Below are 23,466 nucleotides of genomic sequence, written 5' to 3' on the forward strand. Positions count from 1 at the left end.
CAGTGTTTTGTATTTCAAATTTTATTCTTAGAATATGAGATTACTTCAAATCTACTTAGGTTTTCCTATTTAATTCTTCGATTATATGCTTATTTTCCCCTTTAAAGCTAAGATATTCCTAAAGTGGAAAACACATTAAAAAATTTATTGTAGCCCACATTTGGGATCTTAAAGAAAACTAACCCATTTAATGTACTAATTTTATTACACTTTTTTGTATAGGATTCTGAAAATGTTTTATAAGAAAATAGTTATTATTACATATATGTATATATTTTAGATACCCTGCTTGACATTCTGAAATTACATCAGTACTTTTAAGACATCCTTTTAAGACAGTTGTATAATTGAGAACTTCTTGGAGAGCTTGGAAGCATACTGTATTATTTGATTTAGTATTTAGATATCTAATAAATCAAGAAAATATCCTCAATATATCTAATAAAAGATATCTTTAATTTGATCTATATTCCTCAGCTACAGTTCTTTTCTTCTATTTGTCAAAAAAGAATGTATTCCCTCTATTTAAGACAGAAGTGACTTTAACAGTTTTCTTGTATTCAAAGTATCTGTTGCTTTAATTCAGGAGTAGAATATCTGCACTGTAGTTTGTCCATATATGAATCAAGGACAGTACTGACCATGCAGAGATTAGAGATTTAAAAGTTTAAATATTTCATTTTGAAATCAAAATTGACTGTATGATTCTCAATTTCTGCAAAATATAAGTGGAAGGAAGGTGTTCAACAGAAACTTATTTTTCATTCTTAAAGCTTAAGTCTCCTAATGGTGAAGGAAATTAAACGTGGTCTGAGATCCATATATCTGCCTCTTCAAAAAAGTTGAATCATATCCCTTTTAAGAACATTTCTCGTAACCAACCATATTTAGTAGTCACTCTGAAATTCCTATCCTCCTACTCTATTATTACCCACACATTTGCTCTAAGAAACTAAATTATTTGCCTTTTTAAAGTGAAAAACAAACATCTTGAAATACCTTTGTTTTTTGCTCCCTTCTAAATTCCTTTGTTAAAATAAAGCCAATTTATTGTTCATCTGATATTTCTTGAATAAAAGAGGGATTTAAATTACAATGTTGGATACACAATGTTTAATTCTTAATTTTCCAAAATAACATGGTTTGATGTAGTTTAAATATTTCATTTGTTGTATTTAAAAACATTTGTCATCACTTTATTTAGACGAGGACCTATTAAACTTGGAATGGCTAAAATTACACAAGTTGACTTTCCTCCTCGAGAAATCGTCACATATACAAAGGAAACTCAGACTCCAGTTATGGCTCAACCCAAAGAAGGTGAGTGAATATTCTTAATTTGGTGATCATTAAATTCCCATATTGAATAAATAGATTGTTTTTTCTCTTCCTTTTTTTTTTTTTTGGCATAATTTCTTAGGGAAACATTTAAAACTAATACTTTTAGGTTTCTGTATTGATGTTTTTATTTCTTAGAGTTTTAAACCTTTTTCTTTTAGAAGTTAAAGTATAAACTATGGTTTTTAATTTTGTTAACATAAACTTAAGTTTTTCCCTGGCGATTCATAGACCTGTATCCCTGGGGCTAATAATCCATTATATATTTATTTTAAAAAAAAAAAAAAACCACTTAAGTTTTTAGTCTTCACTTTTTTATTGATATATGATGCTTTAGAATCAAAAAAGCTTAGGAATGTTCTATTTCTCTGTCACTGAGGATAAGCCTTTAAAAGAATTGATCACACAGTAAATGAAACAGTGTAAATTATTTTTTGTAGAGCATATGATATTCTGATATGCTATCATTGTTACCTATATTAATGAACAAATCTAGACCTAATTCTTAAACTTTTGGTTTTATGATCTAAGGGCTCTTATAATGTTGATTTCATATGCAGACTTTAATCTGTGTGTAATAGATGTATATGCAAGCATTATATTGAATTTTGAGTCTTTTGATTCTTTTGATTCTTTTTTTTTATTTTAAAGATTTATTTATTTACTTGAGAGGTAGGGGGGAGCAGGGGCAGAGGGCAGGGGAGAGAGAAGATCCTCAAGCAGTTTCCCCATTGAGCACAGAGCCTGATGCAAGGCTCTATTCCAGGACCCTGATATCATAACCTGAGCTGAGTTGGCCACTTAACAGACTAGGCCACTCAGGCACCCCAGGAGTCTTGATTCTTAAACCAGAAGGAGTTAACATTTTTATACTGGGAACTAATTTTTAAAATCTCATCAGATAGTTAATGATTCAAACATAAAGTTAATATGATAGTTCTTGTTTTTTCCAGTTAGACTAATCAATTTATGTCACACATAAAAAGGATTTACATAATATCCCTAGTAGAGGTCCACAGTTTCTTACCTGAAACCTTTGAAGCCACATACATATTTGAATTCAGAATTTGTCAGATTATAGTAAAGTTACTAGTAAAATATATGTACTGTAAGTAAACACTCTAGCAGCATCTTGGGCATTAATATTTTGACAGCAGAAGATATGAATATTCACACCAAGTAAAATAAATAATGATTATAAATAGCTTTACCTCTGATCATATCAGGGTTTACCACCAAATGAGTTATGGATTTTTAGATTTGTTGATATTTTGGATTGTGGTCCAAGAATAAATTTTCCTTTTAACAGTCTGTGCATAAGGAACATTTTTTTCTCTTTGACTAGGAAAACTTATTCCTGTTTAATTGTGGAATATCAAACATTTAAAACCTTGTTTATCATATTTAAATTAATTTATTTTTAAAATTTCAGTTTCATTACCATGTTTCTCCATTAAGGAGAATCAAAAATAATATTCACTTCAGAAAGCCCAGAAAATACAGGTAAACAAAATGGAGAAAAAAAAATCTTTGGAGCACCTGGGTGGCTCAGTTGGTTAAGCATCCAAGTCTTGATTTTGGCTTAAATCATGACCTCAGGGCTGTGTGATCAAGCCCCATGTCCCAGCATGGAGTCTGATTAAGATTTTCATTCCATCTCTCTCTGTCCCTCCGCCACCCCCCTTAAAAAAAAGTTATTGTGGGGCACCTGGGTGGCTCAGTGGGTTAAAGCCTTTGCCTTCGGTTCAGGTTATGATCTCAGGGTCCTGGGATTGAGCCCCGCATAGATAGAGCTCTCTGCCAAGTGGGGAGTCGGCTTCCTCCCCCGCCCCACCCCGCTCTCTGCCTGTCTCTCTGCCTACTTGTGATCTCTCTCTTTGTAAAACAAATAAATAAAATCTTTAAAAAAAAAAAAAAGTTCTTGAAACCTTTACCTATTACCAAGGAAAATCTTTAAATTTATATGTTTATATATACCAAAAGAAATTAGGATTATTATACCTATTTACAATCTATGTACTTTTTAACAACTCTCCTTTCGCTGCCCAGTAAGGATGGAAGTGAAATAAATACCTTAAACTTTTCTGTTCACTTTCATCTTGTTCCCCAAAAAGGGTTGACATTGTTGTACATATTATTACACTTCAAAAATTTTGAGGAAATCAGGATAATATTTTTATCCAGGCTTTTTTTTTTTTTTTTTTTTTACTTGATCATGTGAATGTTCATGTCTGTGAATACATTTTTTTCATTCCTACTGCTCCACTGATTGGTAAAATAGCTTTCACAGGAGAAAAGTCCTCATCTTTCTAGAAAAAAAGCCACTGATGGTAATTTTGAGACTTAAGCAACTTAAAAGAAAAAAGAAAGGTAAAGTGTTAAACTAACAGTATGGAGAATATGAACCCTGCAAGATTCCATAATTTCTGGAAAATAATATTTTATTAATTAGTATATTTAAGTATTTTAATGTCTGTCTTTCTGAACTACATTATTATATATGTTAACTCAAACAAGTGAGCAGAATAACCCAAATGAGGGCACAGTGGCTCATTTAAAAAGTATATTAGGCTGGTTTTCTTCATCTAATAATTTGGAGACTTATTTTTAGTTATTCCATCATACTTATGAAATGCATTTTGGATTGTTTGAAATGTAAAGCATTCTGAAGCTATTTTAGGTAATGCCTATCATATATTCAGTTTAAGTGAAGAATTCCTTTTTTCTCAATAATTTTTTCCTAATTATTAGAGTAGTATATCATGGAGAATATAGAAAATACAGAAAATGAAACTAGGCCACTGTCTTCTATCATGTACAAAATAAATTCAAAATGGATGAAAGACTTCAATGTAAGACCTGAAACCATAAGCCTCCTGGAAGAAAACATAAGCAGTAAGCTCTTTGACATCGGTCTTAACTGTACATAGTTTTTTAGACCAGTTTTCTCAGACTTTGGCACCAAAGGCTAAAATAAATAGATGGGATTACATTAAACTAAAAAGATTTTGTGAAACCATCAACCAAACTAAAAGATAACCTGTTGAATGGGAGAAGAATTTGGCAAATCATATACCTGAGAAGGGGTTAATACCCAAAATATATAAAGAACTTATACAATATAAAAAAGAACAATTAAAAAATGGGCAGAGGACTTGAATATACATTTTTCCAAAAAAGACCTACCAATGGTCAATAGATAAATGAAGAGATGCTCAACGTCATTAGTCATCAGGGAAATGTAAATCAAAACTAAAGATACTACTTCATACCTGTCAGATTGGGTAGTACCAAAAAGACAAAAAATAACAAGAATTGGTGATGATGTAGGGAAAAGGGAACCCTTGTACACTGTTGGTGGAAAAGGGAAGCCTTGTACACTGTTGGTGGGAATGTAAATTGGTACAGATACCCTAGAGAAGAATATGGAGGTTCCTCAAAAAATTAACAGTAGAATCACCATACAATCTAGCAATTCCACTTCTATGTATTTATCTGAAGTAAACAAGGACACGAATTTGAAGATGTATGTGCACCCCTCTGTTCAATGCAGCATTATTTCCAATAGTCAAAGATACGGAAGCAGCCTAAGTGTCCATCAATAGATGAACGGGTAAAGGAGATGGACTATTACTCAGCCATAAAAAGAATGAAATATTGCCATGTGTGACAACATGGATGGATCTAGAGGGTATTATGCTAAGTGAAATATGTCAGAGAAAGACAAATACTGCATTTTCACCTAAAAAACAACCAAAAAACCAAACAGAACAGAAACAAGATTCATAGATACAGTAAACAAACTGTTGGTTGTTACCAGAGCAGGGCAGACATTGGGGGTGGGTGAAATAGGTGAAGGGGATTAAGAGGTACAGACTTCCAGTTATAAAATAAATTAGTCATGGGGATATAATGTACAGCATAGGGAATATATTCAATAATATAATAACTTTATATGGTGACAGATGATAGCTAGACATATTGTTAGGGTCATTTTGTTGTGTTTAAAAATACCAAATTGCTATATGTATACCTGAAACTAACAGGTGTCTGAAACTAACAGGATATTTGTGACAGTTATACTTCAATTAAAAAATGCAGAAAGGATATAAAGAGGAAATGTCATGATTCCACTGTATAATAACCACTGTTAATATTTTGTTTCCAGTTTTCTAAGATGCATTTTTTTCTAAAATTCTGTCTGTATATATACACACATATAAATATATATACACACATATGATTTTATCCTTTTTGAAATTTGCATTTTTAATTGCTTATTTTGAGATGTGTGTAAATTTTAAATGTTAACATGTAACTTATTTCCGTTGAACTAATTTGAGTGTATAGCCGTATAAGACTGGCATTTTTAAAAAATTCTTTGTCCAGGGCGCCTGGGTGGCTGAGTTGTTAAGCCACCTACTCAGGTCCTACTCAGGTCCTAATCCAGGGTCCTGGGATTGAGCCCGGCATCGGGCTCCCTGCTTGGTGGGAAGCCTACTTCTCCCTCACTCACTCCCCCTGCTTGTGTTCCTCCTCTCGCTTTATCTCTCTCTGTCGAATAAATAGAAAAAAATTTTTTTTAATTCTTTTTCCTGTTTTTATTTTGTAAGTAATTAAAAATTTGAAAGATCATGACTTGTTAGATAAGCTGATGATCCAGAAGCACAAGATGAACTGTATTCTTTTCAGTTTTAAATTATTTGGGGCAAGGCTTTTAGCATCACCAAACTTTTTCTTTGTTGGATTTTCTGTGAGTATAGAGACTGTTTCTTCTTCATTGCTGTAATGCCTGGTTGAATAGTGCCTGTCATGTGTTAAGAACATAGTTTTTGGTGAAGGAATTAATTCAGGAGTATGATTTTGCTTACTTGCATTATTTATTTTCATGCATTTACTCTGGAAGTAACTACTAGGAAATAGGTTATTTTCAAGTGTTAATGCTATAGTATAATTATTGATGCGTTTGGGTGAAAAAGTATGATTAGTCTCAGTTCTTGCTTTTAATATGACTATATCATATTCTAGTCTTTGTTTGCTCTTAGATCCATAAATGAAACTATTATAGATTCTCCTTAAAGCCTTCTTGAGTTCCGTGGTGACAAACTGTGTAGATACAGATGTGTTGTTATTTTGTGTTCTAGGTATCCCTCTGAATACTTTAACAAAATTGAAACTGTTGACATCTTTCAAATATAATTTTAGCTATTCATTTGTAGTGTTCTTCAAATGTTATGTGTAAATTAATAGCTGAAAATTTTAAACACAGAGAGTGCTCACATACCAGGTACAGTGTGAAGCACTTTACATTATCTCTAATCCTCTCACCAAAACTGTAAGAGTTAAGTATAGGTTTTATTTACACATGAAGAAGGTAAAACTGAAAGAGTTTATCAAGGCTCACAGAGCTAATAGCTAAGATTCTAAACCTAGTCTGATTTTAAGGTGAGCTTTCTCATGTTGCCACTGAAGCAGCATTTTCATGCTTACAGTACAGGCATGGATACAAATGTATAACAGAAATAAAAGTTTTATTAAATAACATCTCCCTTTCTCTTGCTATACTTCATTTTTTTAATGAAAAATGACCATAGGGGTGCCTGGGTGGCTCAGTGGGTTAAAGCCTCTGCCTTCGGCTCAGGTCATGATCCTGGGGTCCTGGGATCAAGCCCTGCATTGGGCTCTCTGCTCAGCAGGGAGCCTGCTTCCACCTCTCTCTCTCTTTCTGCCTGCCTCTCTGCCTACGTGTAATCTCTGCCTATCAAATAATATAAATAAAATCTTAAAAAAAAAAAGAAAAATGACCATAATGTGCTCAGTTTATTGGTTTAGTTAGGCCTGTAGTTTGAAGAACACTTTGTTAAAGGATAGTGTGGTTTAATTAACTTTTTATTGGTGTATCTGCATCAGGATAATACTTTATAGTAATTATCTACAGTAATGAATAAACAGCTTTGATCTTTCATAGTGCTAAATGTAATTTTTCTTATCTTTGCTAATTGGAGGTGAAAGTGACAAGATAAGTGAACTCAGCCTTCTTTCTAATGAGTATGTCTGCATCAGCACCAGTGCCTTTAAAAATTTTCCTGTGTGGATTAGACTTAGATATTAATTTTTTAAGGTCCATGTTTATTCATTTTCAACCTAACAAGTATTCATATTCTACAGTTTTATTGAGTATACACTATATGTGGAGGCATTAGGTCATCCTTTCTTTTTTTTTTTTTTTAAGATTTTATTTATTTATTTGTCAGAGAGAGAAAGAGCAGCAGGCAGAGCAAGAAGCAGACTCCCTACTGAGCAGGGAGCTTGATGCAGGACTCGATCCCAGAACTCTGGGATCATGACCTGAGCAGAAAGCAGATGCTTAACTGACTGAGCCACGCAGGCATCCCTACCTTTTTTTTTTTCTTTTTTAAAGTTATATAAGTGAAGGAGAATGAGAAATTTATCCTGATACTATGGGGCCATCCTTGGCTTTTGGAACTATTTATAAAAATGAGATCAATTCCTTTCTATATTATTATAATTATTTTTGTGTCTAGGGCTCTTACCATTAAGTTTCTTTCCCCAATTTGTGGAAGTTGTAGGAAGAGGGAAAGAAAAAACCTGAAATTAAGGTTTTATAATGAAAACACTTTGTGCTTAACACTGGTTGTACTTATCCATTGCTTTAATACAGTGGTTCTCAAACTTAGCCTGGTTGGTTTCCATTTAAGAATTACGTAACAAATTCCAAAACTCACCATGAGACAAAATTGCTGAAATTACAATTTGAGTGTAGCAGAGGAGTAAATTAAACTTGGGTAGTCGGTGTAATCAGTGCAGGAGTAATATGAGTTACTAAATTGAAGATAAAAATTGGTCTTAGGCTTAACTCTTATCTTTCTACCATTTTTTTTTTCAAATGGCTGAATCTATTCTTTTAAAAAGCAGTGGTTTTTATTCTGCCTTGTTTTTCTTTTTCTCCATTCTAGGCATCTTCTTGCTTTCAAGTTTACTCTGTAAGTTGGTAGTACTGTTTCTGAACTGAGGTGCTTTGCAGTCTTAAAGCACCTACTGTGAATGAAATTGACTAGGAACATGTGACCTTAGTCAATTTCGCTCTCTGCAGGTAAAGAGCTTCTCATGGTGTCCACAGATACACTCTTGGAAAAGTTACTTTTCTTCCCTTACCTTTTAAAAGTCTTGAACTCTTTCGAAAATGGCATTATTTTTATCTACCTTTTAGGAATAGATTTTTGTTCTTGCTATTTTTAGATAGATCTTAGGTAACATAGGATTTCTTGCTCTTTAAAGATCTATCTAAAGAGCAAGAAATCCTATGTTATCTAATATTATCAGTTTATTTACACCTGAGGAAACTGAGGCCTGAAGAAGTTAATTGATGAGCCTCTGGTCGACAATTGTAGGAATTGGTGGGTGACCATAGGGCTCAACCAGAACCTGGTTTTGATTTCCAGTCAGGTACAGTTCTTATACTAGTCCAGTTTTTTTTTTTATCTGTGTGAAGTTTTACAGTTACTTTTGGTATTGGTTTAGTAGCCAGATACTTCTTAGGAAAATGTCAATTATTATTTATAATATATAGAAAAGCATTATCTGTAAATAGCCTAAGTTTGTTATCACATGATCTTAACATCTGTCTGTAATCCATACTTCCCAGGTAGACTAAATTTGTGGGGCCCCTGGTAAAAATTACCCTTGTCCAAAATTGAATTTTAAAAAATTCTGGAATAAATAAGACGTAATAAATGAGTTTCAACCCTCAGGGAATCTCTGAGAATATAAATATCATTGAAAATTAAAGCATGTGTTCTTAAAGACTGTCAATCAGCATATGTGAAATTATGGCATCAAAAAAATGTAGTACTTATGAGATCACAGATATCAAGGTCTATGTCAGTGATGCCAGTACTGTCTAGATAAATCTGAACTTTGTATAAAAAAGACCCGGTTATAATTAAAATTTCACTTCTTTCTTATTTTTCCCCTAAGTTAGCATTAGATCTGTATTCAAAATATTTACTAATTTAAAAACTGTTGTATATTTTCCCTTGGTGAAGATCTAAATTATTAAGAAATCCAGGAGATCTTGGATATCATTCTAGATATTTAAAAATATAAAAGGAGTGGATTCCATTGATCCATTCATGAAGTTTTGTCCCAATATAAGGTTCTCATTATATGATTTTATTTTTATTTCTTTTTAAGGATTTTATTTATTTATTTGACAGAGAGAGATCACAAGTAGGCAGAGAGGCCGGCAGGCAGAAAGAGAGGAGGAGGAAGCAGGTTCCCTGCAGAGCAGAGAGCCCGATGTGGGGCTCAATCCCAGGACCCTGGGATCATGACCTTAGCCGAAGGCAGAGGCTTTAACCCACTGAGCCACCCAGGCACCCCTCATAACATGATTTTAAAGAGTAAGGTATAAATAGATGAAATTATGGACAACTGTATTGAAATGAAGCGATTCAAAATGATTTTGATCTAGAAAAGAAAGGATTATTTTGAAAATATTGTAGGAAAACTGTTCATATCTAACTTATATTTTAAAAACTAATAATTTCTCTAATTTCATTTTATGATTTTGTAAAGTTATTCACAAGTTGAATTTTTGAAAATTAAATCATTTTTATATGCAATAAATTTTCTGATTTCTAGAACTTGGTATACCATAAATAATAAGGCTACTTTGTAAATTAAGAATACTCTATAGGACATTAAAACTATCTTAAAATATGGCACACCAATTTGATGAAACTACATGATACATTTATAGACAAAAAACACATTTTCTGAACATTAATGCACCAATGAGGGGATTGTTTTTCACTTCATAGTAAGAATTAATCATGATAAGTGATAGATTTAAAAAGTATCAGTATTTAGTGAGGATTTCCTAGGATGTTGCATATTACCTGTTAAATGTGTTGTAACATTTTAAAATAATTCAAAATATACTTTGTGGCTTATTCTTAGCTTAGATGTCTCTTAAGTGTAATGTGACATACAGATGAGAAAACTTGTTCTGAAGACTCCTTCCTTCAGCTTAACAAAAGCCACCCATTTTACAGATGATTTAACTTTGATTAACCTACTCCGTTGTAACAGATTATTCCGACAACTGGAATTTCATTCTTTGGTGTTATTTCTAGGTGCAGCTTAATTTACAGAGCAGCTTTTCTTTCCATCTCACCAAAATACATCACAATTTTGATGTTAACTCAAAGTAAAAATTCAATGGTTCATTAAACTTAGTCTTAGCATTCATTGACAAGAGATTTGTCATTTTAAAAGTAACTGCTACTTTTATGCATTCTTTACTGCTCAGTTTATAACCTTAGATTCCCTGTCAGAGAAAGCATGGAGTTAACCACTTAGCATATTGCAATGAATATTCATCAATAAATTGATGTGACATGGCAGTCCCATTTTTCAGTCTTCCTGCTCTGTTGCATTCTTTTTCTGTTTTAAATACATTATAGTTTATCATGTAATAAGGACTAGCTTAGAAAATCTTCAGAATTATGATACTATATTTTTGCTCGTGTCAGTAGTCCTTTAGCAACTATCATATTGGTTTTTAAAAAGAGAAGTGTATTTTTTCGGACAAACATTCTCTGATCTGATGTTACTGATGGGCATTTTTACCAAATATTTGATATATATAATTGTTTAAGACTAACTTCCATAATAAAAATACGGTGTTTTGTAGTTTTTAAGAAGAACAGATGATTTGGGGTTTTGTTCCTTGAAATTTTATTTAGCTTAATCTTTTGACCTGTCATAGTTTTTAAATCAGTTTTTCATCCATGTAGAAAGAGAGTTATGTACATTAACTCTAAAACAAAATCCTGAAAACATGTATCTAAATAGTTGATAACTCATGATTCAGCCACAACTAAACCGATCTATGTGGGCAAATGCCATGTAAGAGGCAGATATAGATCACTGCCTAGCATACTTCATCTACATTTTAAATTTTAGAAGGAAAAGATGGTCTATAAACAAGATCTTTTCTGTTAAATATGTAGATTATGAGGTCACTTAGCACTAAAGTACTGACCATATGCATTACGACAGGAATTTGACACCTGTCATTGGAAATAGTACTTAGAAGCCATATAATGCAACAAAGTTGAGGGAGGAAAATACAATGTGGATAGGAGGCTGTAATTTGTAATTCACAGTGCTCAAGAATGACCTGTCCAGGGTGTCTCAAAATCCTTCTCCTTGATTTTAGGATTTACATACCATAAACCCTGCTAGTAAACAAAACTGGTTAGGATAACTGATAGTCAGAAAATGGAAATATATATATTATATATATAATGCATATATATATATATATATACACACACACATATATACACACACACACACACTCAAACTTAATTTTTAATTTAAGTAAATACATCATTATTCTAAAAGTCAACTTCTGAGTTAAATGTAATTAAACTGTTTTATTACATTATACCTACAGGTGACTTTATGGTAGAATTTCATCACGTTTGAGCAGCACAGTATAGAATTGTCACCAGTTATACTGTTTTCAGATTAATAATCTGTTGTATATGAGAATTCATCTAAAAGGAGTACTGTCTTTCTGTGTCTCTGTGTGATTATTTTGCCCCCAAAAAAAGCTTTCATTTTTTTAAGTAGCACAAAAGCTATAATTGGCATGCTTTGTAAGGAAGTGTCAATGTGCAAGAGAGTGGCGATCACTAAGAATTCTTTTACGTGTTCTTTCCCCTTTGCACCACCGCCTCCTCAGCGGGGTCACTGAGATCACTAGCTTTTCTTGAAATGGCCATTTTCACTGGCAGGTGCATTATACCCTGTATTTTCAGATTGTTTTTCCATTCTGAATGTTTGGCAGGTTGATTGCTCTGGCTGCATTGACGGAGAAAGGGCTGACAAATGCGGTTGGGCTGGCTGAAAAGACAGTGATTACTGTTTTCCTTTGTGGCTGATTGAGGCCCTTGAAAGGAAAAATTTTAACCTTCACCATTTGGTTCAAAAGTATGAGCATATATTGAAATCATTCGTGCCATTTATCCTAGTTCTGTAAACTTGTCAGAACGTAAAAATCGCTCAATTTCAAGTAATGTAGGATTGGCATGCGTCATTATCATTTTGATTAAGTTGGAGGTTGTATCGTTGTGTGCATTATACAGTGCCATTTAAAGCTTTCTTTCCTACAGGTACAGTTATATTTTTATTGCTAATACTATAGACTTAGAAAGATTTTCATAGCTCTCCAAACCTAACACTATGTGTGTGGTTTGGCAGCTGGTGTGGCCTACAAGCTGCATTTTGTTTGCAGGGTAAAGGCTTATCTGTAGGCCTCCTGGAGTGTGGGTAATTGCACAGGCTCACCATTGGGGAGAGACGGGATTGGAAGCAGCCGAGCGGAAGAATGTTGTGCCATCCTTTTGCCACCTTGTAGCAGAAAGACACAATCCCAGCAGTGCCATCTGGTTGTTGCTATCTAGTCAGCTGGCCTGGCTGCTGGGACCATGACTTGGCAGCTGGTTCCCATCCTTGACCATTCTTTTGTGTACGGAGCATGTATGTGTGTGCTTTAGATAATTTTGAACATGGGTCGGGGAAATGACTATAAATAACAAGTCCCCTTATTGAATAGGCCCTCATTACTTAAGATGCACTCTGCTGCAGACGCCTGCTGCCATTCCCTTATAGACAAATGACACATCTGTTCAGGCAATAAAAAGAAGCATTTTCTTCATAAAAATCTGTCTCAGTACATAGTAAGAGAGAAGGTATGCAGAGTTGTATGTTCTACAACATTTTAAAGTAAGTGATTTTAAGTTCTTGGTTTGGAGAGAAGGTTTAGTAATAAAGTCTTCCTATAAACACTGTATATTATCTCAATATATATTTTTGTTCCAAGTTAAGAAAACATGATTTTAAGTGCTTATTGCCACATCATGCAACAATAGATAATGAGACTTGCATTTAAAATGACAGAATAGAAAATGTGGTCTCATAGCTATTATCTTTAAAATCTGCCTCTCAAATAGCAACCTGAGAGTTAATGTAAGCCGTCTTTATGCCATATGAAGACCCATTAGACACTGATGGTTTCAGATCACAAGTAAGCAGCCAGCTCTGTAGGCTATTTTAGACATTTGATTTTCTTCATTCCACAGCATTAATGTGTCAGCATGTTACATAAAACTATGCAGGAGTTGCATGTTGTTCTGTCTGGAATGATAAATGCTTGCAAGCTTTTAGAGATTTCCATGAGGAATTTGTCCTAGTTGCGTATATATCTTATTTCAGTTTATGTAGCTACAAAATTTGGAATGACTGTTAGAGGTACCACATAGGTATGTAAAACACCAAGAAGTTCCACTGATTTCTTTAAAATTGTGTTGATGGAATTCATATTATTCTTACTTGTTCTGTCTTGTCAGTGGTTTACTTTTGCATTTATGTATAGTTAGTTGTACACCTTCTGAACTGTTGCTTGAAAGTTCGGTTATTTTCATAAAAGTAATTTTTGTGTTTTTCTGTTTTTGTTTTTGTTTTTTTCAGATGAAGAGGAAGAAGATGATGTAGTGACTCCTAAACCACCTACTGAACCTGAAGAAGAGAAAACTTTAAAGAAAGATGAAGAAAATGATAGTAAAGGTACCTTAAAGAATTAACTTACAAAAATTTTATTGATTCTTACTAAAAATTTTTTTATTATTTATGTGATAAAGTAGAATAGAATCCTCTAAATCAAAGAGGTGAATTTGATTGAAAAAAATATGTGCCATTCATTGATCCAAACTGTGATAGTGAGTTGACATGATTTGATGGACTTTAGGAAAATATTTGTTTTCCAGCTCCCCCTCATGAGCTGACTGAAGAAGAAAAGCAACAAATCTTACATTCGGAGGAATTTTTAAGTTTCTTTGACCATTCTACAAGAATTGTAGAGAGAGCGCTTTCTGAGCAGATTAATATCTTCTTTGACTACAGCGGAAGGGATTTGGAAGACAAAGAAGGGTAATGTTTAATGGCTAAAATTATGGCTTCAGCAATGTTACTTTAAGATTACTTAAGTTACTTTCCGATCAAGAGTGATAAGTTATAACATCATTCTTTTTTTGGATTTGGTTTTTTTCTGTAGAGAGATTCAAGCAGGTGCTAAACTGTCATTAAATCGACAATTTTTTGATGAACGTTGGTCAAAGCATCGTGTTGTTAGCTGTTTGGATTGGTCATCTCAGGTAAACTGTAACAAAATTGGTTACTCATTTTTTAATTAAAATTAATAGGCACTCTTAATTATGGAAACTTTGTATAATTAAATCAGTATATATCATTTAAAGTAATAATGGATGAATGGTTCTAATGTTATTGTATTCATTTTATATATTTGGAAGAAAGGATTGGAACCATCCTTTAATTTAAACTCAAGATTGAATTTATGCCACAACCCAGGTTCATTAATTTCAGTTGCTCACCATATCCTTTGGTTAAAATTGCAGCGTGTTTTAATGTTAAAACGTTTTAAATAATTAACTGTGGTAACTACATCCCAGTAATCATAACTCTCATGATACATTTCTCGTGGAAATGTTGAATATTTATATTTTCAAATAATCTGGTAAAGACCGTTGAGTCACTGAGAATGTGAAACATTTCTTACGCATAGCAATTTTTTCCCTACTTGATTCTTGTGAACAGTATCCAGAGCTACTCGTGGCTTCCTATAATAACAATGAAGATGCTCCTCATGAACCTGATGGTGTGGCCCTCGTGTGGAATATGAAATACAAAAAAACTACCCCAGAATATGTGTTTCACTGCCAGGTAAGATGGTCTTTTAACCGTCTTCCCTAAGTTTAAGAATTCATTAATGAATTTAGACAAGTGCCTTTTTTCTGTTCTTGTCAACATAATGATTTCATTGGATTGGCATTTACTAAACCACCTCATATTTGCAAACAGATGTTAACAAAACTGAAGACTTTTCAGTTCAGCATGATCTGCCTTTTGTGGCTTTTCTGACATCTCTTATGTTTAATCACACCTAAAGTCCTTTGCATTTGTGATTTTCTGTTATTGTAATTGATTATATAAAAGGAATCTTCTGGAAAATGTCTTTTCTACAGGGAGTTTCTCATGAACTTATATGCTGAATATACAATTAGACAGTTGGCCCACTGAATTACTTATACATGGCCTGAGGAGTTGGAACTAGATAGTTTTATTTATTTTATTCTTATTTTTATTTTTTTGGAACTAGATGATTTTAAATGTTTGAAGTAGGAAAACTATGTTTGAAGTAGGAAACAGATGCAGATTTTTAAAGTGAGTTTAGTGGAAGGTTAGAATTTGCAAGCCTTTTCTAGTTGCATAAGTTACAATCTTTTTATTAAAAGATTCTCATAATTCTGAGAAAAATGCTTAACTGAATCAAAACTAGCTTATACTCTGTTGTCACATTACTGTTAGAGCCAGTTGTCTTTTGATTTAATACTGTAATCAAATGAAATAATTTTTTTACTTTCCTTATAAATGGTTTGAATACATTTATGTAAACATTACATTTGACTTAAGCAAAAACTATTCTAAAGGTGTATTTTTATATTATGAAATAAAATGAAATTTTTAAACAAATTAATTTACTTCTTTTTATAACCTCTAATACCTTACACTAAAAGGGAAAATGTTTGCATATAGATTTGTTTTTATAACTTATCAGGCTTCTTCCATTTGAACCTTAAATATAAAAATCTTACTGATTTACAGTCAGCTGTGATGTCTGCTACATTTGCAAAATTTCATCCAAATCTGGTTGTTGGTGGTACATATTCAGGCCAAATTGTCCTGTGGGATAACCGCAGCAATAAAAGAACTCCGGTGCAGAGAACTCCGCTGTCAGCTGCTGCACACACAGTAAGTAGTAAAGAGGTTATTTCCATTAGACTTCTGTGCAGGTTCACCATTAAATACTTAGTAGTGTCTGTCAGAGTTGTCTCAGAATGTGTTTCCTTTGGTGTATGAATTCTTCGTCAGTTGGCCACCAAGAATGAAGGCGTTTTTTTGTTGTTGTCTTTTTAGAAATCTGTTTTATTAAAAACTCATCTATCTTCTGAGACAAGCTTTTATTAATCAACAGAATAGCATCAAACTTCACATGAAAAATACCATCAAGATATGAGAGTGTTTTGATGTGAAACAGAATACTTGTGATTATAGTGTAAAAGTGGTTCCATTTTTTTGGCAAAATAATCCCAGAAAACAACTTTTAATATCTCTTTCTTTAGCATCCTGTATATTGTGTAAATGTTGTTGGAACACAAAATGCTCACAATCTGATTAGCATATCTACTGATGGAAAAATTTGTTCGTGGAGTCTGGACATGCTTTCCCATCCACAGGTAAGTTAAACTTGGAAAACTGAAATTTTGAGACTAAATTTTTATTTTTTAAGTCCATGTAAATCCCAGCTTATGTTTTTTCATAAATGTTTATAATAGTATTATGATAACAGCCTATGAGCCTAACCGGTTAGGTATACTTTGTCATGATATACTTTATTTTCAAACCTACTTCATTTAATCAAAGTAAATTTGTATAAGTATTATAAAATAATTGTTTATAAACCAAATAAAACTGAAACTGTTTCTAAGAAAATTAAAAGTTGCAATTTTATAAAATAATTTCCTTAATTTTTTCTACATAGGATAGCATGGAATTGGTTCATAAACAGTCAAAGGCAGTAGCTGTGACATCTATGTCCTTCCCTGTTGGAGATGTCAACAACTTTGTTGTTGGAAGTGAAGAAGGTTCTGTGTACACAGCATGCCGCCATGGCAGGTAAATCTAAACTGGAATTTGCAATTATTTAAATTTCTCCCTTTAATAGTCTCATTAAAACAAATTGCCCCTTGTTTAAATAGAGATTTGTCATAGAGCCACTCATTATTTTTTGACAAATTGTATTTGAGTTCAGGTATATAAAATTAAAACTTAAATACTGTTTCAAATAAAAGGTTACTTTGGATCATGATATGTTCTGGATCTTACTGGTTGTGGTATGTTATGGTTTTGTATGTATGCAGTTGCAAATATAATATGCACATGCCACATACTGACCCTTAAAGTTGTAAATAAGATTTTTCAGTCGTTTTTCCATTTTGATATATTTGGACTTTGAGCTTTAGTACATCCTGCTAATAATTTTGTAGTAATGTCACGTACACATTTTAAATTGACTAGTATTTCTCCTGCTGTTCAATCTGTTTTGAAATTGTCTAGCTGTACCTTATCAATTGCTTCCTTTAAAAAAAAAAAATAGAGTGTCCAGATTTCATCTCAAATACAGATCACCTTCATGTCAAAGCTTTTGATATAAAATTAGTAGCCTCCCTTTATCTCTATTCCATCACCTCAGATAATTAGACTTGTGAGTTGTATTGTCAACACCATGTTTATAGTTCAAAATGTATTTACTGTTTTAGTAGTGTTATCAAATCTGGATTGAGCAACACTCAACATAAGTTACTCTGATGTGTTATGAGCAGAGTTAGGTTTGTTGAAATGATGTCAAAATCTGATATATATAATCCTTAATAAAATGTATTTATAAGCAGTCTACTTCCAAGAGAGTTCCCTAATATTTTCACTTTTATGAAATAGCAAAGCTGGAATCAGTGAGATGTTTGAGGGACATCAAGGACCAATCACTGGTATCCATTGTCATGCAGCTGTTGGAGCAGTGGACTTCTCACATCTTTTTGTCACGTCATCATTTGACTGGACAGTAAAACTTTGGACAACTAAGGTATCTAAAAACAGATGTCTGCTCATTTCCTTGGGTTTCTGACACAAGGTGGTGCTCTAATTCTATGCGGGAAAGACAGAAAGCTTTCTAATAGCTTAGAATGATTCACTGATAGATCAAACCTGATAAGAAGTTATACTGAACGTGAGTGAGCCACTGGGTGTTGTAGTTTTCACAAAAGTGTGAAAAAAAGTGTTAACCTCGCACATAACCAAGGACCAGTATTCTCAGTTCAGGCTTTTCGAGCACAGAACTGTTTACTCTGAACTGAGTAGGGGAAAAAAGCACGCGAGTATCTCTCATAGCACCATTCATAGCTGTGTATAGTCCAGTACAAAAGCCATACATTTGCTCTTGGAAGAGCTTTTAGAGGCTGCAGTGGCTCACAGAGCTGGTGGAAAATGGAGAAAAGGCAGGTAACAGATGTACAACAAGTCCTATACAATAAGACTATAATAACAAACTTAAATCAGTAAGGAAATATTGTATAAAGGCATATATATTTTTGTTTTCCACAATAAAAAATTTAAATAGTTTATTTACCTTTTAATTAGCTTCAGTTATTTGAAAAACCTACTATGTTATAAAGTGATTCCTGATCGTCCAGCAATTCCAGATAAATGTGACATTGCCCTGTTCCATCGAAAGTCTCAAGGCCAATCTAAGTAGGGAACGTTACTTCTTGTGATAGGCCTTGTAATTTCGTTTGAGAGCATATTAAATTTTAGAAGCCTTGACTTTTCTGTCTGGCTTTTCTCCAGTATTACATTGTAGTTGGCAAAGCTGCATAATCAGAACATCAGATTCTATTTAAACGAAGTTAAATTTTAAGCTATACTTTTTCATTTTCATTTTTCACTTATTGTTTCTATTTGCCTTATTCTAAATGTTGATGTTTTGAATAGTTTATCATGAGACAGAATTTAGAGACTCTGTTTGGTTCTTCAGTGTCTTTGAGGAAACCTAGTGGTCTTAAGAAATGTTTTTTACTGTGTATTTATATATCAAAAGCTGGCCTCAGAAATCTGGGATGGACTTACTGTTCATTTTTTTTCTTTGTGGTGCTTTTTTTCAATGTAATATGAAGTGAGTTAGAAAACTTTGCCTCTAAAAGCTTGCCTTTTAAATTTGAGCATTTTCATATTTGGCATTAGTGAGCATAAAAATAGCACTTAAGGCTAATGAAGGAAATATATAGAAGAGTGCTTAACACAGTGTCTAACATGTAATAGGCACTTAGCAATGTTCAGTTCCTCTTTCATGGAGTTCAGACAGAGCCCTGAATGCATTTAATCAATCATCTGTTTTCTTTCTTGGGTTGTTCTTGAATTTTTGTTTTTTTAAGGAGAGTTTTCAGTGGAAAAAGGTACGGGAAGAAGAGTCTTATAACCACAAGCAAAGAAATATATAATCTAGCTAGTAAAACCAAAGCAAGGTGTGGAATAGGAGAGATGAAGCCAACTATTTCTGCATAGGCTGCAGGTAGCCACATATAAGTTACTATATTTCTGGATGTGCTACACCTTAGTAGTTCTTTATATAAAAACACAGGAGACATATCTTTGTTAGGTTATTGGCCAGCTTTGTTTTTTAGTATTTGGAAAGAATCTTTTATAAATTTGTAGATTTATTTTAATAGGGCTTCAGTTGCCAGTCTTTTAGCTTTAAATTTGAGGCTTCCACCCTTGCATATATTACCAGCAGGACTGGAAAATGAAGAATTCCTCTTCATTGCCTAAATAAGAACAGAACTTATGTCTGTGATAGCAGACTGATTGATGCTTGCTTTTGTGGTACTCACACAGCTGGTTGATTGGTGGTTGGTATTTTTTGTTCTTGTATTTTGCTGTATTTCAACATAGAACTGCCTTCTGAATAAGAATGACAGCCAGGCATATCTTTTTCTTTGCTAATTGAGCTAGGCATTGCTTCCTTCTGTGAGCTTCACTTATTCATTCAACTGTGATACATATGTCTCCCCCACACACACATACACAAGTACATACCTCTCCAGGGTTAGTGGTCAAAGGATGAGCCAACATAGAACAGAGTGTTTTTATACATGTTGAAGGGCCCTCTAAAACTTTATCAGAAGAACTGCCTTTTATTTTTTGCACATAAGTAATTCTCTGTGAAAGCTAGAACAGCAACAATCTGCTGAGTAAATATTTTTTTAGTTGGTTATATTATGGCTTCCAGTGTCATTGTTTTGATCTTGGATTTATGTTTCATGGTACTTGTGTTGGTGGTATTTATTTCTACTCTGCCAAAAAACTTGAGTGTGCTCTCCAACACAATGGTTATGAGTAATAGGCAAGGTGATTTTTTTTTTTTGGTCTTTTTTATGGTTTGTGTGTGTGTGTGTTTTATGTGTGTGTCTTTTAAAAAGATCTTATTTGTTTATTTGACAGAGAGAGAGGTCACAAGTAGGCAGGGAGGCAGGCAGAGAGAGGGGGAAGCAGGCTCCCTGCTGAGCAGAGAGCCCCATGCGGGGCTTGATCCCAGGACCCGGGGATCATGACCTGAACCTAAGGCAGAGGCTTTAACCCACTGAGCCACCCAGGTGCCTCTGTGTTTTTTGGTTTTTTTTTTTTTTTTTAAGATTTATTTCAGAGAGAGAGAGCGGGTTAGGGGTGGTGGACAGAAGGAGAGGGACAGAGAGAATCTCCAGCAGATTCCTGCTGACCGTGGACTCTGACACAGGGCTCCATCTCATGACCCTGACATCATGACCTGAGCTGAATCCAAGAGTCAGTCTTTCAACTGAGTGAGGCACCCAGGTGCCCCAGTAGAAAAGGTTTTTAAATAATCTCTTTAAAAACATTGTTTCAATTCCATGTTAAGCTTTTTAAACCAGTATCTTATATTTGTGAATTTAACAGACTTTAAATGTTTTTCTTCTCAGCCTCTACTTTTTTTAAGGGTTTTCTGACTCTGGGAATTGAGTCCCCATAAAGTGGAAGGAACAAGTTGCTAAAAATTGCTATATCTTTAAGATATATCTATATATGCTTTATCTTTATATCCTTTAAGATCTGGCTCTTCCCTAATAGCAAAACAAGATTCCTCCTTTTTTCTCCTTTTTAATAAGTCCTCTAAAAAATCCCAGAAACCTCAATTTGACACTGCCTCAAATTTAAAATGATCTACGTGTCTAGTCAGCTTCTAATTTTTGCCTAGTCAGGAATTTATAATGCAGCAACAGAGTTCTGGGTCATCAAATTGTTTTCAAGGCTTTTTTAAATGCAGTTATTTTTAGTAAAGAATATAAACAGAGGTGTAGAGGATTTTCCACATTTTTCTTAAGTTTATACCAACCAAGACATTACTTTTAATATATTTGGAGGAGGGGCGCCTGGGTGGCTCCGTGGGTTAAAGCCTCTACCTTCAGCTCGGGTCATGATCCCAGAGTCCTGGGATTGAGCCCCACATCAGGTTCCTCCTCCTCTCTCTCTCTGCCTGCCTCTCTGCCTACTTGTGATCTCTGTCAAATAAATAAATAAAATCTTAAAATATATATATATATATATTTGGAGGACACTATTACCTTTTCAAAATGCCAAATTTGAAAGTCATGACAGCAGTACTTTGGCAGCCCTGAAAAACAGTAGGAAGAATGTGTGAGCAGTGAAACTACTGGAAGGTAAACAGAGGATTCTGTTAAGAACTTGATTAGGGGTAGACCTGGTAAATTAGCTTAATGTTCTGCCACATTTAACCATACTTGTTACATATTACTTTTAAAATATAAGGATTGTTTATTTGGGGCCAAAATATTTCCATGTATGCACAGTGTATTCTAATGTCAGAACATTGCCTGTCAGAATTGTATTGCCATTAATTGTCAAGGTTAAAATCATTAATGGGATAATTTCTTAGAGTAGGTAGTTTTCAGACTTCAGTAGTCCATACACGCCTTAAATTTTTTTCACAATCTCTGATGTCTTAAATTCTCTTTTATATTTTAACAGCTTCATTATTTAACTCTCAGAGAATGCCACCATTTAAAATGAGGTTGAAGAGACATTCCTAATGCTTGGAATAGCAACTGTGCACATATTAGACACGTTCAAACGAAAAAATGCTTTGAATTTGAAGTGTTTCTTGGGGAAGGCTTTCTGACCGTTGGGACCTAATCCTCCATGGTAGCATTTACTATAGTAACCTGCCACTGGCCAGTGTCCAGCCTGTTCTTTCCTAATTCAGAAACTTAAGTCTTGTCAGTCTACTAGAGTTGATTAGCTAGGGAGTGCTGACTGAACTAACAGGCTTCCAAGACACTGATAGGGAGAAGGTCAATTTATTAATTTAATAATGAGAAACCACTGCCAGAAGGCCTAGATACTCATGCTGGCCTGACCAGCTCATTGTTTCTCTGTAGACAACCCACGTGGGAAGCCAAATTATAATCAGAAGATTGCTTGGTGAGCAAGAAATTGGAACAAAGGAAGTTTTCTAATTTGAATGTTTAATGGCATCAAGTGAAGATAGTGTGATTCATTCATTTTCACATGGAGATAGCCTTGCCATGGGTGGTAATTCTTAGAATCCTTTGGCTGAGACTCTCTCCTGGACAATGTTTGAATTGAGTACTATCTTCTGCTTCTTTGTATTTCCTTTGCTTTTAATAGACACATTCCTTCTCAAAAAGGTCATATCTCAGTCAAGTTATATAGGAAGATATTTCTGACCTTGGAATTATTTCTTTTTAAAGAGATTCTATTGGGGCGGCTGGGTGGCTTAGTCAGTTAAGCATCTGCCTTTGGCTCTGCTCATGGGATTGAGACTTACATCTGGCTCCCTGCTCAATGGAGAACCTGCTTCTCCCTCTCCCTCTTCTCTTCCCTTTGCTTGTGCTCTCTCTGTCTCTCTCTCTCAAATAAATAAAATCTTTTTTAAAAAGACATAAATAAGTTTAATTTGCATATAACTACATATTTTATAAAAATGGAATCATATAATTACATATTTGTGGCTGGCTGTTTTTGCTTATTAACATTATGTTTGTGAGATTCATTGATTGTTCTCTCAGTTGTATACTATTCCAATATGTAAGTATTCCACAGTTTATCTGTTCTACTGCTGATGGTATTTGGGTTTGCTCCAGTGTGGGCTGTTAAAGAGTAGTGCTGCTACTGGCATTGTTTATACTTCTTTAAAGAAAAATATTTCCTCATGAATCACTTGTAGATGTCTTTTGATGGACATAAGCTCTTATTTCTGTTGGGGATATACCTAGGAGTGAAATACTTATAAGATATGCCTACATTCTGCTTTAGTAGATACTGCCAAGCAGTTTTCCAAAGTGATTTTAC

The 23,466-nt window shown here is 33.8% G+C and overlaps 1 protein-coding gene across 8 annotated transcripts in view; it reads left to right on the plus strand.

The window, feature by feature from the left end:
- The window catches only part of DYNC1I2 (dynein cytoplasmic 1 intermediate chain 2), a 54,620-nt gene that overhangs the window by 20,043 nt on the left and 11,111 nt on the right, over positions 1-23,466 (plus strand). For all 8 annotated transcript variants that reach the window (XM_032355936.1, XM_032355934.1, XM_032355941.1 and 5 more), the window contains 9 exons: positions 1,205-1,320; positions 13,903-13,998; positions 14,199-14,361; positions 14,486-14,585; positions 15,046-15,171; positions 16,114-16,260; positions 16,632-16,745; positions 17,051-17,184; positions 18,007-18,151. In XM_032355936.1, coding sequence (XP_032211827.1) covers positions 1,205-1,320; positions 13,903-13,998; positions 14,199-14,361; positions 14,486-14,585; positions 15,046-15,171; positions 16,114-16,260; positions 16,632-16,745; positions 17,051-17,184; positions 18,007-18,151 — 1,141 coding nt within the window. The remainder of the gene's footprint in view (positions 1-1,204; positions 1,321-13,902; positions 13,999-14,198; positions 14,362-14,485; positions 14,586-15,045; positions 15,172-16,113; positions 16,261-16,631; positions 16,746-17,050; positions 17,185-18,006; positions 18,152-23,466) is intronic.

This window comes from Mustela erminea, chromosome 8 (genome assembly GCF_009829155.1).
Source record: "Mustela erminea isolate mMusErm1 chromosome 8, mMusErm1.Pri, whole genome shotgun sequence".
NCBI classification, from domain to species: domain Eukaryota; kingdom Metazoa; phylum Chordata; class Mammalia; order Carnivora; family Mustelidae; genus Mustela; species Mustela erminea.